The sequence below is a fragment of the Anopheles arabiensis genome, chromosome 3 (assembly GCF_016920715.1).
Source record: "Anopheles arabiensis isolate DONGOLA chromosome 3, AaraD3, whole genome shotgun sequence".
NCBI lineage: Eukaryota > Metazoa > Arthropoda > Insecta > Diptera > Culicidae > Anopheles > Anopheles arabiensis.
Window position 1 is genome coordinate 6,050,365 of NC_053518.1, and position 16,583 is coordinate 6,066,947.

The following is a 16,583-nucleotide window of genomic DNA, read 5'->3' on the forward strand; positions in this document are numbered from 1 at the left end:
TGATTTGGAAGCGGTGTTTTTTGCCTATCCTTAACCACAACCAGCACCAAAACAAGTCCCGATTTGGAGTGAATGAATGACGAATTCATAACTCGCGCACTGAACACGGTGACCTTCGGCGCGGAGTCAGTTTCCATGTTCGGCACTGCCAGTGACCATTTATTGGCCTGTGCTCCTGTTGCCAAACGACAGATGGTTTTTTTTAGGAGAGAGGGGGGGGGTGGGGGGAGAGGCAGAACAGAAGCTGCGAGCAAATGGTACCGGGCAATGGGTGGTGGTTCGGCATGGGGATGTAAATAAAACTCACCCCATCGGACAACCTGTTTCTTACTCATCGTGAGCGCTTCTCTCTGGCAACGGCCATATTGGAGTCACGGCGCCTGCCTCGAATCGACACCCATGGTGGCCATGAGCCATGAGGGACGAGGAGAGAGGGGGGGGGGGGAGGAAGGTGATTGCAATTGAACGCACCAGCAGTGAACAAACCTGTTCGCGTATTTCATTCGGGAAAGTGGCCTCTCGGGGAGAAAAGGAAGCTATTAGTTGTGCATGTTTCTAACGCAGTGTATGCAAATGCTTCACAGCAAGGGTCTTATGATTTGCCATCGTTTTAGTGGAAGTGAAAATGACTTCCCTCTCGTTTTAGATATAAGGGTAATAACATTGATTATACTGCACTGTATTTTTTAAAATAAAAATCACTTGTAGTAGAATGCATCCGAAAATCGTGTTTTAACGGCTGCACAAGCGCAATTCAAAATTGGAGGTTGGAAGCTTTCGTTGCTGCTCGACGTCTTAAAAGCTCACAGTGGAATGTGCTCGACTGCTCTGGTTGATTTAAGCATACAAATTTATTTCGTTGATTTTCATCTTATTTAGTCCATTAATGATTATTTAAAAAAAAATCTTTAAAATTATAACATACAGTTTTATCACAAATGCAGTTTTTACATTAAATCGAATCAAAAATCCGCTTTGAACATCGACCACTGTGCGCGTTGTGGCAGTCCCAGTGTGATATATTTGTTTACATCGACCGAAACGTCAAACGACATGTTTGGGGAACAACAAAATCATAAAATTGGATTTATAATTCTCTCTGCTGCAATTGCTTCCAGCAGGTGTAACTAATCTGTTTTGCAGCAAAATACTGCATCGTGCTGTGCTGTATCGTAGGCTTGTTGCTTAACACCCATCTTCACGACCGAACAGTGAGGATAACGCGAAAAAAACAGAGCACAAACAGCAGCATCGGAAGGAGGGTTGGTAGCTTGCAGGGGGTGAAAGCAGCGGCCCGTGTTCCGGAGCAGCAGCAGCAGCAGCATGGCAACGGCAAATGCAGCGGTCGTTGTTCCACCAGTGCCGGCTGCCGACGACCAGGACTACCAAGAGTCGGACAAAACGCGTGCCTCCAATGCGGAAGATTTTCCCAACTTTCGCGACTTCCAGATCGTCAAGATGGTGCAGCACTTTCGCGTCGTGACCGACGGGTCGCAGGAGCAGCTGCGCCTCGGGTTCAAGTGCAAAACGTGCGGCACCACGTTCAACAAAACGATGCAGCTGCTCGGCCACATACGGCTCCACTTCGAGGACGAGCATACGTGCCGGGACTGTGGGAAGTACTTTTTCGACCCGAACAAGCTGCAGGTCCACATCAAGTGAGTATCGGAAGCGGGGGAAGGGATTTATTTGGAGTTGATTAACTGGATACAACGCTTTTTGCAGAGCGAAACACACGATCAACATGCTAAAGTGCCAGCTCGGATGTCCCCGCTATTCGACGCCCAGCTTCAAATGCCTTCAGCTGCACTACGAGCGGTTCCATTTCGTGAAGATACGCATGCGAGAGCTGCGCAAAATGGACGAAGCGATCCGGAACGGGGGCACCGTCATGACGCAGATCATTTCGAAGAAGCAACAGCGCAAACAGCTGCGCACGCTGGAAGCGTTGCGCTCCGGGTCGAGCGGAGAGGATTCGCAAGGGGCGGAAGGTCCGTACGAGGGCGAGGAGGAGGATATGGAACAGCAGCAGGAGGAGGATGAGGAGGAGGAGGAGCAAGCCGGAGAAGATGAGGAAGTCGAGGAGGAACAGCAACCAGTACCCCAGCCGCAGCAGCAGCAGCAGCAACAGCAACCACAGCAACAACAGTTACTGCAGCCACAGATACACCTACAGCAGATACAGATCCAGCAACCACAGCTAATACATCAGCTGCAGCCACAGCAACAGTACGTGATACAAACGGTCGAGCCGGTCGCGGTAGCAGCAGCACCGGAGGAGGAAGACGACGGCTACGATGACGATGATGACGGTAGCGAAAAGGTGCTGTCGGAAACGGCGGAAGAGAACGCACTGTACGACGACCAGATGCAGTGTTGCGTTTGCGGCGCCATCTTCGAGGAGGAGCAGCAGCTGGAGCAGCACGAAAACTCGCACACCGCTCCGCTCGAGTGTAGCTTCTGTAGCATGACCTTCCTGCAGCTGCCGGACATACGGGCCCACTACCAGGCGCGCCATCAGGCCATCAGCCGACCGTCGCAGCAGTACGTGATTGCTCACCCGAGCGGGTCTCTGGTGCAGCAGCAAGCTTTACACCAAATCGTACACAATCCACACCAGCTGCAGCACGACCAGCAGCAGCAACAGCAGCACCAGCAGCAGCCGCAGATCCAGCAAACGGCGCAATTCATTCCGAGCGCAGCGAACGGCGCCATGACGACGATGCTGGTGATGCAGAACGGCATGCTCATACCGGTGCACGCGATCGACAGTGCGCAGCTGACGGCGGTGAATCCGTACCAGCATCAGCAGGCTCCCACCACCACGCTAACACCGATCGCCCAAAGCCCCCAAATAGCGTGGCCCATAACGGCAACACCGATAGCGACGACCCACCATCACCACCACCAGCAGCAGCAGCAGATCCTTCCGCCGGTTCACAATCAGATCGAAATCATCCCGCTCCACAGCAGTCCGCAAGCCGGTGGTGGCGGTGGTGCTGCTGGTGGTGGAGCACAGCATCACAGCATCATCGCCTCGATCGGGACATCACCGCAGCAGCAGCAGCAGCAGACGCAAACGCTTACCCCGATTCAGCTGAGCATTAAGGATGCGAGCGGCAATGTGATTGGAGGTGGCGGGACGGCACCAAACGCAACCGGGGGCTACGTTATCAATCAGATTGCATCGATCGATCCAAGCTATCTGAAGCAGATCGATCCAGTGTTACACCAGCAACAGCAGCAGCAGCAACCGCAACAGCAAATACATGCCCAGTGGCATACATCGGCCCAGCCGCAGCAACAGTTTCATTCGTAGTAATGTCCCCGGCTGATGGGGCACGGGTTACTTTAGAGCATTAATCGCAATTTTCTACCGCGCTGTAGAGTCTAGGGTTGGGTGCACACACACACACACACCCACCCATCCGGATCCGGTGTTTTAGATAGGCTAGATCAAAAACCCCTTTATTTTTTTCGTTTTGCTGTGTGCTGATGATGCAAAACAAGGAAAAACTGATTCCACAGCGTGTCTAACAAACTAGGTCACATTCTGTTGCGGGCATTTGTCGGTTAGGTTTAGGCTTTATTTGTGTACCCCATAACGTGCGTAACAACCGTGGTAGTATCTTAATTATTATGCATACTTGCATTATCTAAGTTCGGTGTTACTAAATATATGTGAGAAAAAAAGGTAATAAATGAACGGCAAATTAATTGTTTCTCCCTTAAAAGAGTCTTTTGCGCTTCCAATAAGATATTTATTACAGAAAAAACGTGGTGAGCCTCCCCACTACTGGTTGGTATGTGATGTCGCTTCACGGCCGATGGCCGATGGAGCTGCTTGGTGCTGAAGCAGCAGCCTCCTCAGCAGCTTCGTTCGCTCGTGTTCCGGCTTTTCCGCCCGTATGCGGTACAGCACCTCCGGAAACTCGGGATGATTCAGCTCGATGTGCTGCGCGTACTTCTGCACGTTCGGCAGCATCTCCAGGCAGGCGAAGCATTTGAGCGAATCGTGCGAATGCGACGACAGGTGGCCGTTCAGTGCCGTGGCCCGGGTGAACGTTTTGTAGCACACGATGCACATGAACGGACGATTGCTGATGTGCACGCGCAGATGTATCAGCATGGCCTGCTCTTTGGCGAACCGTTTGCGACACTCCGGACATTTGAACGGTTTCGTGTCGGCGTGCATTATGCGCATATGCTGGCGGAGACCAAACGGTTCGCTGAAGCTTTTGCCGCACAGCGTGCACGTCGTTGAGGTGAGCGGATTGCCAAAGCTACCGAGCCCTGTCGCGGGTGTGGCGGACATTTCCGGTAGCTCGTCGGCCGGCCCAATCTCCTCCAGCTCGGGTGAGCGGGCCTGCAGTTCCATTTGGGCGAGATCTTCGAGGAACTTTTGGTCCACAGTTGCGACCGAGCTGATGACGAAGCCGATTCCACTGCTACTGCTGTTCGTTATGGCACTGACCGGCTGCTCTGCGGTGCTGGTGGTCGCAGGGAGAAACTCTTCCATTTGCTGTTCCGGCTCGGAGTTGAACTCCTCCAGCTGATCTAGCTCCGTTTTAAGCAGATTGTGTAGCTCATCAGTCTTGGAGGAATCTTCTTCTACTTTGATGCGTGGTTTCTCCTCTGCCTGTTCCAGCTCGATCGTCGTAACGGAGATGGGTGGTTCCTTTTGCTCGCGTAACAGCAACCCGGATAGGATGGGATTCGCTTCGATCTGCTTCTTTAAACTCGAACAAGGCTCCTGCTTGTTGATTGGCACCAGATCCACCTCCGAGGACACCTTTATTGGGGACGCTTGGCAGCTTTCCTGGTGGCTCTCCAGTGTCGAAACCTTCGCAAACGCATCCCCACACCGGCTGCATTGGTGCGGCTTTTGGGCGAAAATGTTCTTATCGTGCAGGTGCTGCTTCATATGCCGGTAAAGCGTGTCCTTCGGGAGTATCTCTTCGCACTCGATGCAGCGGAAGGTGGCCACCTTTACCGTGGGTGACGTTTGGTCCACATCCACCTCCATGTTCGTGCTCGGTATGGAGGGGGTCGCTGGAACGGTTTTCGTTATGCGCGTTACCGTCAACCCGGGGTGAAGCTTTTTGATGCAGTGCACCTTCAGGTGCAGCTTGAGCCGTGTCGAGTTGGCGAACGAACGCTGGCAGAGGCTGCACACGTACGGATTTTCCCCGGTGTGCACCACCATGTGCGCTATCAGGTGGCCCGTGTTGGGCAGCAGCTTTTCACACTCGTTACACTTGTAGTGTGGGCCTTTGTCGGAGGGGGAGTCCTGCACCACCGTGTACCGGTCCGACATGGTTTCGGCCACGACATCGTTCAGGTAATCGGAGGTGATGTGTGTCCCGTTGGAATCGTACAGTTCCTCCTCCGCTTCTTCGTCACCATTCTTCGATGGCTGCAAGTAGTAGTAGGCAGGTATTTTGCGTTTCGACTCGTTCGTATCATCCATCTCCATTACGGGCGAAGCGCTCTAAAATGAGTGGAAATTCATGTAACGCAGGAAAAGAACAACTTGTTCATCGAATAATACCTTTAAATCAATCCTCGGGTGTAATGCAGCGAAAATTTACTTTCCCTTTTCCCAGAAAGTGGACGTTTTTGCGAGGACGATTGCTTTGTTTTGTACACAATCCCATTTGACGTTTGCCGTTTGACGTTTAGCGAAAGAAGCGTCTGTCAAGCAGTGTGGCCAGATTATTTTGGCGGTTTTCAGAAGGCGCATCAACATTTTATCGGTAGTTTTCGGTATCAATCTGAAAATTGTACTAGGAATTCTAAGCCAAAGAAGGACTAAGATGCTCATTATTTTTTCTCAGTGGTGGCAAGCTTTTTTTCTCGGGGCTCCACGCGACCGCTTAAAGCCGCTGCAGTGCTCAATTGGATACGATTTTATCGTACGTGCTGTCATTTGATTTTCGCTGGATTATTTAGACTGATTTGATTGTTTGGCTGAGTTTCATAGTTCAATGTTTCAAAAAATTGAGCTTTTTTCCTTCAGACCCTAGATACAGTAGAACGTCGATTATCCGGTCAGCTCGGGACCGAGCGGATGCCGGCCAATCGATTTCCACGGATAATGGTCCAAGAAATGTCAAATTCATATAAATTTTTTAAAATTCACTGGTTTACTAGAAATTCTCATCAAAATAATCGATTAATCACTAGTAGAATATTTTTTGAATCAATAACAATAGATTTAAAATTGTCTTTTATCAAAAATCAAGTTAAAAAGTATCACTAGACACTAGATTGCTGCACAACAAATGTTTTTGCTAGCCGGTTCATCGCAGAAAATGTTCACCTGCTGTTAAATTCATGCGCACGGTTAAGCCGCCCGCCGGTTAATCCGTCCCCGGAAAATCGACGTTCTACTGTATATATACATCGGTGTTTCTGGTCACTCTGGCTGTCAAGCCATCGCGCTGTCAGCCAGGGGGATTTTTCTTGTAATCGCGCGTTTTCTCCCCCGACTCGGCACGGATTGTAAACAAACAAATTGTGCGAAAAAACGTGTAAAATAATCCATTTACCCACCCGGGATTAGCGCGGAACCCGTTTAGCAGCGTGCTTTGGCTGCGTGTTTGCGTGTGCGTGGGCTGTTTGGCTGCCCCGGTTTGCAATGTCGGTCGTAATCGAGACCACGATCGGCGACATCACGGTGGACCTGTTCCTGAAGGAGCGTCCCCGGGCCGCACTCAACTTCCTGAAGCTGTGCAAGCTGAAGTACTACAACTACAACCTGTTCCACACGATCCAGTCGGACTTTATTGCGCAGACGGGCGACCCGACCGGGGCCGGCGATGGCGGCTCGTCCGTGTGGGGCATCCTGGAGGGGGCGGAGAAGCGCTACTTCGAGGGTGAAAGCGTGCCGAAGATCAAACATTCCGAGCCCGGGCTGCTGTCGATGGTGAATGCGGGCGAGCATCTGATTGGGTCGCAGTTTTTCTTCACCCTCGGGCCGGACCTGACCTCGCTCGACGGGCGCCATACCGTGATCGGCGAGGTGACGGAGGGCCACGAGGTGCTGCGGAAGCTGAACGAGGTGATCTGCGACGACCGGCACCGGCCGTACAAGGATGTGCGCATCACGCACACGGTCGTGCTGGACGATCCGTTCGAGGATCCGCGCGGGTTCCGCGAACCGAGCCGGTCGCCCTCGCCGTCGGCCGAGCGGCTGCAGGGCGGCCGGATTGCGGCGGACGAGGAGATTGACGATCTGGGCGGCAAGACGGAGCAGGAGATTGCGGAAATGATTGCCGAGCGGGAGGCGAAAGCGCGGGCCACGATACTGGAGATCGTGGGCGACATCCCGGACGCGGACATTGCGCCGCCGGAGAACGTGCTGTTCGTGTGCAAGCTGAACCCGGTCACGACGGACGACGATCTGCAGATCATCTTCAGCCGGTTCGGCAAGATCGTCGGGTGCGAGGTGATACGGGACAAGCTGACCGGCGACTCGCTGCAGTACGCGTTCATCGAGTTCGAGAACCAAAAGTCGTGCGAGGACGCTTACTTTAAGATGGACAACGTGCTGATCGACGATCGCCGCATACACGTCGACTTTTCGCAGTCCGTATCGAAGATCAAGTGGCGCGGCAAGGGCCGGGGAATCGAGTTCAAGGATGGGGCCGATAAGCGGTCGTTCAAGGATTACGATCGTAAAAAGCAGCAGCAGCAGCAAACGAATCGTAACGGAGGCGGATCCAACAAGCGGTCGAATGCTTCGCCGAAAAGGGAACGTGAGCGGGAGCAGGAACAGAAGGGGCGCTCCCGGTCCGATTCAGGATCTCGTTCCCGATCACGTTCTCGATCGCGTTCCAAATCGCGCTCCAAATCGCGTTCCCAATCGCGTTCCAGATCTCGTTCTAGGTCTCGTTCCAGATCCCGCTCCAGGTCCGGGTCTCGTTCGCGTGCCAGAAAGGTGGACCGTCGTCAGCGTAGCCGTTCGCGCGACCATATGCGCGATCGGGATAGAAACCGCCCTCCGGGACGCAACGCACAGGAGAGCAATCGTGGCCGAAAGCCGAACCTGACCGAACGCAACTCCGCCTACATGGAGCAGCGCAACGGGCGAGACATTCGCATCAACCAGGGCATGGTGGATTACAAAAACCGTCCCTATCCCAACAGCTTCGTGCAGCGTAACGGGCCGCGCGATAAGAATGCACCGCGCGGCGGCGGTCGCTCATCGCGGGGCGCTTTGCATTGGTCCGATCCACTACCACCGCGGCGTCGGTCTCGCTCGAGGGATAGACGCACGAGACGGTCCCGTAGTCGGTCGCGGTCGCGTGACCGTCGCCACAGCCCACCCGACCGGCACGCCGGTAGTCAGAGGATGCATTCGCGCGAGGACAGGGACCGCCGGCAGCATTACGGCGAGCGGTCGGCTCGAAGCCCCTCGTACAGCCGGCAGTCCCGGGCGGATAAGGAGTACGGGCGTGGCGAGCCGGCGAAACAGGATCGGTCGCGACCGGAAGCGAAACCAGTGAAGCGACGATCGTCCAGCAGCGGCTCTTCGAGGAGCGGCAGCAGCGAGCCGAAGGAGAAGAGGAAACGTAGAAGCCCGTCGTCGAATTCGGTGGACTCGGACAGTTCCTCCACCTCCAGCTCGTCCAGCGCGTCGGACGAACGGGCTAAGAAGCGCAAGAAGAAAGCGTCGAAAAAGAAATCGAAGAGCAGCAGCAAATCGAGCAAGAAGCGGAAGGACTCCGTTTCCTCGGACGAGGGAAAGCACCGGAAGAAGTCGAAGGGGAAGAAGAAGAAAAAGAAGCATTAAACTTTAGATTAAATGCATTTGGTGGTAATTAAACTATCTGATGGATATTGCGGTTTGAAAGGAAATAAAGCAACGGAATTTGCGCACATGTGCTATGTGTTAGATGAATAAATTTTGAATTAGTGTGACCAAAATGATTGCAAAAGAAAGGCTTTTCTTGTATTAGATGATTTAAATAGGGTTTGAAACGGTTTGAGAATAATTTTTCTTTCTTAAATTCATTTTATCGAATTTTCACATCTCCTGTATGGACTATGGGCGAGAGCTGTTCATTCAATAGGACAAATATCCCATAATTCAACCACTGTGGATAACTCATCGTCGCTCTTCGGTCAAAATGGACAGTGAACCACCGAACTGGTCATAATTGGCGCTTTGTCAAACGCTGCACATACGTCAAACGGCCGAAACCGAAACGGGCAAACAGAAAAAAAGTTGTGCTCGACCAAGGTGGGTGTGCGTGCGCGTCGTCCGTCGTCATTTCGCGAGCAAATTTTCACACTTTAGCTTAAACGTTCAGCCCCCTGCCGAAAGTGTGTGCGGCTCCTGTTTGTAGTGCATGCAGCAAAAAACACACACCAGAAAACGGAAACGGCTCGTCGTTCGAGCGTGGAGAAGAAGCACAAAGCTGCTTCGTTTTGCTTAGAATCAAGGTGTGGTGCAACGTTTGTCTTTTTTCCCTCTTTCTCTAAGTGGGGGTGCTCCTGCAAATGGCGGAGTATCTTTAAATGCCAGCCTTTTTCTGCGAAAGAGCGAAGCAAACAGTCAAACCACGAGTGAAGAAATATTGTGAGTGTGGCGTGTCGCAACTAAGCGCGTGGATTGCATCGTAAAAATTGGAAAAGATTTTCTCACTCGCGAAACGAAGTTTTTGCTTCACGCAAATGGCCGCAGGCGGCCTCGGTGCGGTCTGCCACCGTCTAGATATCGATTGAGAAATCAATGTCGCTTTCGTTACCGTCGCTCCGTGTCACGGGTAAGGGGTGGGGTTAAAGCAAAAGCGATAAAGAAAACAAAGCAACCTGAGCGAAACGGGAAAGCGCGGCCACCGATTTTCCGATTTTCGATTGCATTTTCAAGTGAATGTTCCTTGTGTGCGCGTTTGCGCGTGTGTGTGTGTGCGTTCAATTCCATTTCTTACCACTTATTTCTTATACCATGTTCTGCCTACCTGTTTTTACAGCATCTCTTTTTTTTAGTGTGTTTGTGCGTACGCGCGTGTGTTTGTGTACTGTATGAAGTGTGATTAAGAAACAAAGTTGTGCACCATTTAGTAGCCGCCGAGTAACCGTTTTGTGGGAGAGCCAGGGGTGTGTTCTCCGACGGTAAAGAGAGGCACAGACCTCGTCCTCCATCGCCTCCGCCCCGTAGGAAAGTCGGCCATCAGCAGAGAAGGTGTTCGATAGAAAGTGGCAATAGATGCAATCGTGCGGAAAGAAATGAAAATGATTAGCGGCAACACTCGACGAGCTGCTTGCCCATCAGAAGCAGCAGCAGCAGCCGGAACGGGCAAAGCGACGTCCTGCAACCGAAGGCAATCATCGTCCACCGCCGCCTGCTGGTTCTTTGTTCCGCTGCTCGTCCTTGGGAGCTTACTGATTGATCAGGTGAGTGCGGTGGGGCGGGAAAGGAGGGTCCACTGTGTCACTGCGGTGCTGATGATTTATACATTATATTTTTAGGTAAAGGTTTTTTAAAAAGATCCAATGAATTAAATAATTCAGGGACAGCGGAAAAGACACAGTTGCATGGAAATTCAATATCGCAAACTGATGCTAAGCAGTACGGCGGCGGGTGCTTTATTATGAAATGTGATACATTAGAGCCAATGTGTCTGTCAACAGTTCAGCAAACCATTCCACACACAACTCACTGCATACATATTATGCAAATATCATCCCGCTTGAAAAAGTGCATCGATGCAACCTTTCCGCTATCGTTGAGGTGCATGTTTGTAAACAACACTCTCTGTGGTCCTTGTTGCAGCATCTTTTCCTTCTACCGCTGTGCAATTTGCATGATGCCAATAGAGAAGGTACGTACAGTAGTGTGTGTAGCATAGCACCTGTCGTGTCTCACCACCACAAAGGTCATGCAAAAGCACTACGTGTGTGTGTGTACCGCGCGCATACATAGATACAAGGCGGTGTGTGTCTGCTGCTGGTTTGCGCGTTTGACGTCACGATTTATGGCGCTTGGCGAATTCAACGGTTTTAGTTTTTCCTTTTTCCATTTTGCCATTCCGCCATTCCGGCTCGTGTTAGTTGGGGGAAGGATGAGCAGCAGCACCAACTTGCAAAGGTGCTTTTGGGGGGCTTGGGCTCTCTAATTGGATCCCTCCTCCCCATCCTCCCCATCATGTCTAGCCGCCCAACCAACTAACGAGTGCCAAGCCAAGCACTGTTTGCTCTGTTCGCTAGTGCGCAAAGCGCAACACAACATCATACCACATCGACCGTTTGGATGTGTTTGTGTGAGCACTCACACACAACCGCACATTGCATATGGAGGTCAATCCGCGCGTGAGGGGGGGCTTGGGAGGTTTTTTTTTGTGTGCCGTTTGCTCTACAGCGCTCCTCGGAATGCAATGGCTGGAAAAATGTTATGTTGAAAAGTGACTGGCCTCCGGCTGGTGAAAACAAACACACCCAAACACTTGAACCCTTCGGAAGGAGGGGGGGGGGGGTTGTGGAATGCAAGATTATTTATTCTTTTACTATTTAATTCGCTTGGACAAGATGGGAGAAGCTAGGAAGCAATGAAGCTTTTAAAAACAAAACATACAAAACCTAAGGCTAAAAAGGCGGAAACCATTCCCCCGATGGCATTGGCAAAGTGTGGCTTCTGGTTTGGGCAAAAATCATGGTCCAAAAATTGGTTTCACCGCCCAGAACCATCGATGCTTCGAACACTTTTCTTGCGGCAGACTTTACTGCGTCTTTTACAGCTCCGGTTCGTCACGCTTGACACGGATGACCAAAGTCGACGCGAGTTGTGATTTTAAGTCGCGGATGTGTGTTGCAGAAATCTGCTAAACTGTCTAAAAGCAGCTCCAATTTGAGTGTTCCACTACCCATTATTTGCCAAAGACGCATTTCACAACCATTCGGGGTTGGGCAGCGTGATGAAGAAGAGAAGAAAATTGTGATTTTTACCGGTCGGTCGTGTGTAGCAATTGTTACTGTAAACATGATTTTTCATCCCCTACGGCCGGGTGTTAATCGAGCGAATCAAATGCATATTATGCGGTCGATAGAGGGACGTAGTGTGGGGCTGATGTGATGGTGGCGTACGTTCGATAAACGTTTAGGCACACAAATGACAGCCCAACGCAGCTCGATAAGCGATGGCAAACGATTTGTTGGACGATGGAAATGTAGAAAACGTTTCTCATCCTTTGTGCCCTGTGCCTCCAACCGCCCCAAATGCAATCCCCATTTCAAATGCCAATATCATTCGACCTGACGTTTTTGCCTTTGATGCAGATTGATGTCATCGATACGAAGAACCATTTTGATAAGAGCTTCCCGGTTCCGGAATACCATCACAAGCCGATCAAAAGTGACCCTAAATGGCGACGCGTTTTTTTCTACGATCACGTCCTGTTAACAGCTCATCCAATCCTATTGGATTCTACTATTGAGAGAAGAGACCATTAACAATCGCCAATTGGCATTGAAATATACTGAGTCATTGCTAAAAATGGCAACAAATTCCGGAGCGAAAGGGGTGGTGCGTCGTTATCGTAAAACCATTTTTAATCGACTCCCTTTTCGAAAATGATTCATTTACAATGTACAAGGACGGCGCGTTGTGTTTGCTTTGGATGAGGAAGCGGATAGATCAGATTGCAGCTCGCTCAAGCTCTGTGTAGAGTGCTGCAGGTGTTTCACTATCGATGGTGTTTAATCGTGTCCACCCTTCTTATCAATGTTTGCGCACAATTGCGATGCATCATGCAGGTGTGAGCTGTTTGAGTGAACACCGGTAAATGTTCTGACGGCTTGCGATAAGTAATTTAGAAGGGAATGTGCCTGTGCAGTTGCTCTCAAGGTATCAAATAAGTGAACAAAATTACTAGCCTTCTCATGACGGATTGTAATTTAATGAAAAAAGGACACTCCAGACCTTCACCCATTCTTCCATATTGAGGACAACTATTCTAAGCACTCCACCGGGAACTACGCGAGCCCAAAGGACACTTTCTGTGTATGTGGGTGAGCCTTGGTAGTGTTTGGCGTGTGCTTTTACACCACCCCAGTAATGGATATGCACTTCAACGATCGCGATGACACATTATCGGCTTAGAATCGAAGTAGGTCATGGGTAAAATGGAAGCCAACATGTGTTTGTGTGTGTGTCCGCAAGCTGGCTTTTGGTCCGGTGGTTGTTTCCCCTCGGCCGGTGTTGAACTTTCATCGCGACCATAAAGAAAACGTTGGCGTGATGTATTGGGTGTCTATGTACATCGATCCTTGGCGAGTGGGGGAGTGCGGTGGCGGCAGGTTGGCGCCCATTGCATGTCTAGAATATTCCTCCGATATCAATTACATGCTGCTGCTGGGTTTAATTTCGCTCTTACACATCGATTTTTCGCCGTATTTTAAGCAACTGACCGCACATCGAATTATCGTCCTTGAATCGTCGTTTCTAGAAGGATACATTGGTTCCAAGACTAAGCGCTGAGGCATAAACACAACACATGTAATGGATTCGGTCCGATAAATACGAAACGCACAGATTAGTGCCCAGAATTGGCTTCGGAATGCAACGAGCGCGAAAAGCACAACCACCGATTGGTGATTCTGGCGTTAAAACCAACGATTCTTCGCCCTGTCCATCGTCCACGTTTCAGCACCATGTAATTTTAGCTGTCTGTTTGGTCGCGTGAGATCACGTGATTTAGTACAAATTAAAGTACGTGCGACAGAGGGACGAGGTGTAGAAGCCAAAAGTTGTCTGACTTCCCGACGCCGCTGGGTGTGCCAGACGCTGGCTGGAAGAGTAGAGCGTACGTTAATTCCCGGACACAGCGAAATGGCTTCGGAATGCCTTGGAGGACCGAAGCCCAACCACTAATTCAATTATTACCAATTTCAATCTTTGCGGCCACCTTCTCGGTTCTGCCCCCGGGGAGGGTATGGGCTTGAAAATTAGGTTTCATCCTTAAAGTAGACGGAATTTAGGTGCTCACTTTACGTTGGCTGTGAGACTTTTGGATGGTGGAACCTTCGTAATACAATTTCCGGGATGTGGCTGGTCTATTGAAGAGGTAATGAAAATCTATCAATTTCATTTCGTTCTTCGCCCCGGCTCGCGCAATTCGCACATAATCGTGTACCGTTGGCGACACTGGCGACGTTGGCGTGCGCAGAGCATTACAGGAAGTAAAATCGGTCGGCTAGCGTAGTGTACTATTTGCGCCAGGTTAACGTAGCACGACAGTCCCGCAATGGACACATGGGGACGGCTGACGCAAGTGGACCGCACTCTACGCGTGTGTGGCTGGCTACGCGCATTTTGTTCCGCCATACGGGTTCGGAGGGGGGCACACCAAAGGGAAATGCCAATTGAAAAGGGTCAATTAGCGCGGTCGCCTGATGGTGTGTAGTACCTTATCGTGATTTTACTACTTCTCGCACGCGCTGTCTAATAAGAAGGGCCGCGGGGACAGTGATGGCGCCCGGGGTTTTTTGATCATCGCGTTGTTTGTTACGTTATATTAGGTGCTAATGTAGTATCTTTCGTTTGTGCTACCGTGTCGGTGACGGGGGGATGTAAATTATTATGGATGAACATTGTTATCAAACAAGCGATAAAAGTTGGAATGGAACAATCTGCTTGTGGATAAAAATAGACGGTGGTGCACTATCTGTAACATTTCCCCGAAAAAAAAACAAACAAAAAAACACTCAATATGTAAGATAAACGTCGCTTTATCAATCTTCCTTTCTTATCACCCTCCGCACTGGCTATCAAATGCTTTGCTGTGCTTTGTTTTAATCTACGTTGCTTTGAATCAGTAAACCACTACTACGCCACTGAGCGGAATGTTGTTTCATCGTTGCGCTGCGTTGTTTTGATGTGGCGTGGTTTGTAACTTGAAACCAACTTTGCTTCCGCGTGCGCGAGTGGCTAGAATTTTATGGCTCCGTTTCATTGGATGACTCATGGCGCAATCCCGCGTGCGATTGAGATTTGCACAGCTTGTCGTTGTTGTTCCTATTGGATTGTTGAGATTCTTGAATGTTGGAAGGAGATGCAATAACAGTGGGGGAGTGGGTTATTGGCGTCTACGCTCTAGTTTCAGGCTGACCGGTAATCTAATTATCAAATAGTCGATAAGGTTACGTACCCTTTACGGTGTGCCACGTCTCTATTACCTAAGCGAGATGGAGCAGACTGTCAATAGGGTGTACACAGCATTGGAATTTTCTGGTCATCGTATGATACTTTTGATGAAGTAATAACAGCTCCAACTTATTGTACCTTAGGGAATAGAGGTTTGCTGTGGCCTAGTTTGTGTATCAATACAAGATCTTGCGCTATTGCGCAATATGGATGCTTATTTTGCAAACTTGGAGCATAACGAACATCAAGATCAGTAGTATCAGTCAAACTGTTAAGACATCTCGGTTGTCTGTGGTATAGATATGTGCTATCTACTAATATTCAAAACCTGAAGTCATTAAATCAAGAAGAAATAGGAGCTGCCAACTCGCATATTAGCTTCCCTTCCAAGCCTCTACGGGGTTTTTAGAGAGTGTCCATGTTAAAGGCAATGTGTCCCTGATGTGTGCAAAAAAAAAAAAAATCACCTCTAACGGTCACCGAAAACGTGTGGAGCCGTCTTGGCTTGTTAGTTTTTAAGCTGATTTTGGGCAACGCGAACTTATTGCAATATTGGTTGCAGGTAGTCTCGACGGCCAGTGGTGGTCACATGTTGCATTCGTTCATGGCTGCGTGTCGTTGGGCACGTGTTGACATGGGCACACTTTGCTTGCTCGCCTTGCCTTGGGGTGTAAGGGTAGGGACGAGGAGAAAATTACAATGTGCATACACCACCACAGTGCCCTTCTATTGGCAAAAAAAAGCTCACTATCGATCGAAGTTGTCATATAGTGCATTTAACCGACAGAAATTGAGCCACTAGACAGAGCAAGCACGCTCCCTGGGCAAGTAGTGTTACGTGTGTTGATGTAATTGGATTTCGACTTGGTGTTTCCCATTCTAAAACATTGTTACGCATTTGGGGCAGAAAAAGGATGTCCAAAAATGCAAACGTAATTAGGTTGTACGTGGTCAAATTTTGAGGTTCTAATATGACATATTGATCTTCCATAAAACACTGTCGCGTAAATGACGCCAGACAATCCTTGGTTTGTACTTAAACAAAATAATCAATTTACCTCTTCCAATGAAATGCTGCACAACGCAGTATCTCCCTGTGATCTTCAAAAGCACGATTTATTATTCCAACCGTGACACGGAGACGACACCAGCGCGTACCAATGGGGAAGCCCTGAAATCGTGCTGTTGACAAGCAAATGACGATGGATGGTTTCAACATCGCAGTACTTCACCGTAGTGATCTTGCCTTCAGTTATACACGAACATGCCTACAGGCAGAGCAGGTATTCCATCATCCACTGACCTCCCAATGCGCTTGCTTGCGAGACGTGATCACCTCCCTGCTGTCGTAAGTGAACGATGTCGTACGTCTTGCATCGTTTCTCCCCCGAAAAGGCTGGCAGTGGTCCTAATACCGAATTTGCGATTTGAAGGT

At 50.0% G+C, this 16,583-nt stretch overlaps 4 protein-coding genes across 11 annotated transcripts in view; 3 read left to right on the forward strand and 1 right to left on the reverse strand.

The window, feature by feature from the left end:
• The first annotated feature begins 1,037 nt into the window (after window positions 1–1,037).
• Window positions 1,038–3,734, forward strand: LOC120902851 (putative uncharacterized protein DDB_G0271606). The gene is made up of 2 exons (XM_040311892.1): window positions 1,038–1,658; window positions 1,726–3,734. The coding sequence occupies exons 1-2, from the start codon at window positions 1,324–1,326 to the stop codon at window positions 3,317–3,319; spliced, it is 1,929 nt and encodes a 642-aa protein (XP_040167826.1). The 5' UTR covers window positions 1,038–1,323; the 3' UTR covers window positions 3,320–3,734.
• Window positions 3,725–5,659, reverse strand: LOC120902852 (oocyte zinc finger protein XlCOF28-like). The gene is made up of 2 exons (XM_040311893.1): window positions 5,552–5,659; window positions 3,725–5,491 (listed from the first exon to the last, which is right to left on the reverse strand). Exon 2 carries the CDS (start codon window positions 5,474–5,476, stop codon window positions 3,794–3,796), a length of 1,683 nt encoding a protein of 560 aa, XP_040167827.1. The 5' UTR covers window positions 5,477–5,491; window positions 5,552–5,659; the 3' UTR covers window positions 3,725–3,793.
• A 779-nt stretch (window positions 5,660–6,438) lies between these two features.
• Window positions 6,439–8,946, forward strand: LOC120903382 (peptidyl-prolyl cis-trans isomerase sig-7). The gene has a single exon (XM_040312793.1). The coding sequence runs from the start codon at window positions 6,641–6,643 to the stop codon at window positions 8,795–8,797; it is 2,157 nt and encodes a 718-aa protein (XP_040168727.1). The 5' UTR covers window positions 6,439–6,640; the 3' UTR covers window positions 8,798–8,946.
• Window positions 8,947–9,212: 266 nt separating this feature from the next.
• LOC120904889 (NPC intracellular cholesterol transporter 1) overlaps window positions 9,213–16,583 on the forward strand; it is a 40,858-nt gene continuing 33,487 nt past the window's right edge. For 4 of the 8 annotated variants that reach the window (XM_040315360.1, XM_040315353.1, XM_040315358.1 and 1 more), the window contains exons 1-2: window positions 9,254–9,450; window positions 9,981–10,404. In XM_040315360.1, the coding sequence (XP_040171294.1) occupies window positions 10,237–10,404 (168 nt within the window). In that variant the 5' untranslated portion in view covers window positions 9,254–9,450; window positions 9,981–10,236. The other 4 variants (XM_040315354.1, XM_040315357.1, XM_040315355.1 and 1 more) reach the window with 4 other exon arrangements.

Excerpts from the sequence above, each read along its gene's own strand:
- LOC120902852 (XM_040311893.1), bottom strand. The coding sequence starts at position 5,476 with ATGGAGATGGATGATACGAACGAGTCGAAACGCAAAATACCTGCCTAC.
- LOC120902851 (XM_040311892.1), top strand. The coding sequence starts at position 1,324 with ATGGCAACGGCAAATGCAGCGGTCGTTGTTCCACCAGTGCCGGCTGCC. Across the intron at positions 1,659-1,725 it reads AAGCTGCAGGTCCACATCAA|AGCGAAACACACGATCAACA; the intron begins GTGAGTATCGGA and ends CGCTTTTTGCAG.
- LOC120903382 (XM_040312793.1), top strand. The coding sequence starts at position 6,641 with ATGTCGGTCGTAATCGAGACCACGATCGGCGACATCACGGTGGACCTG.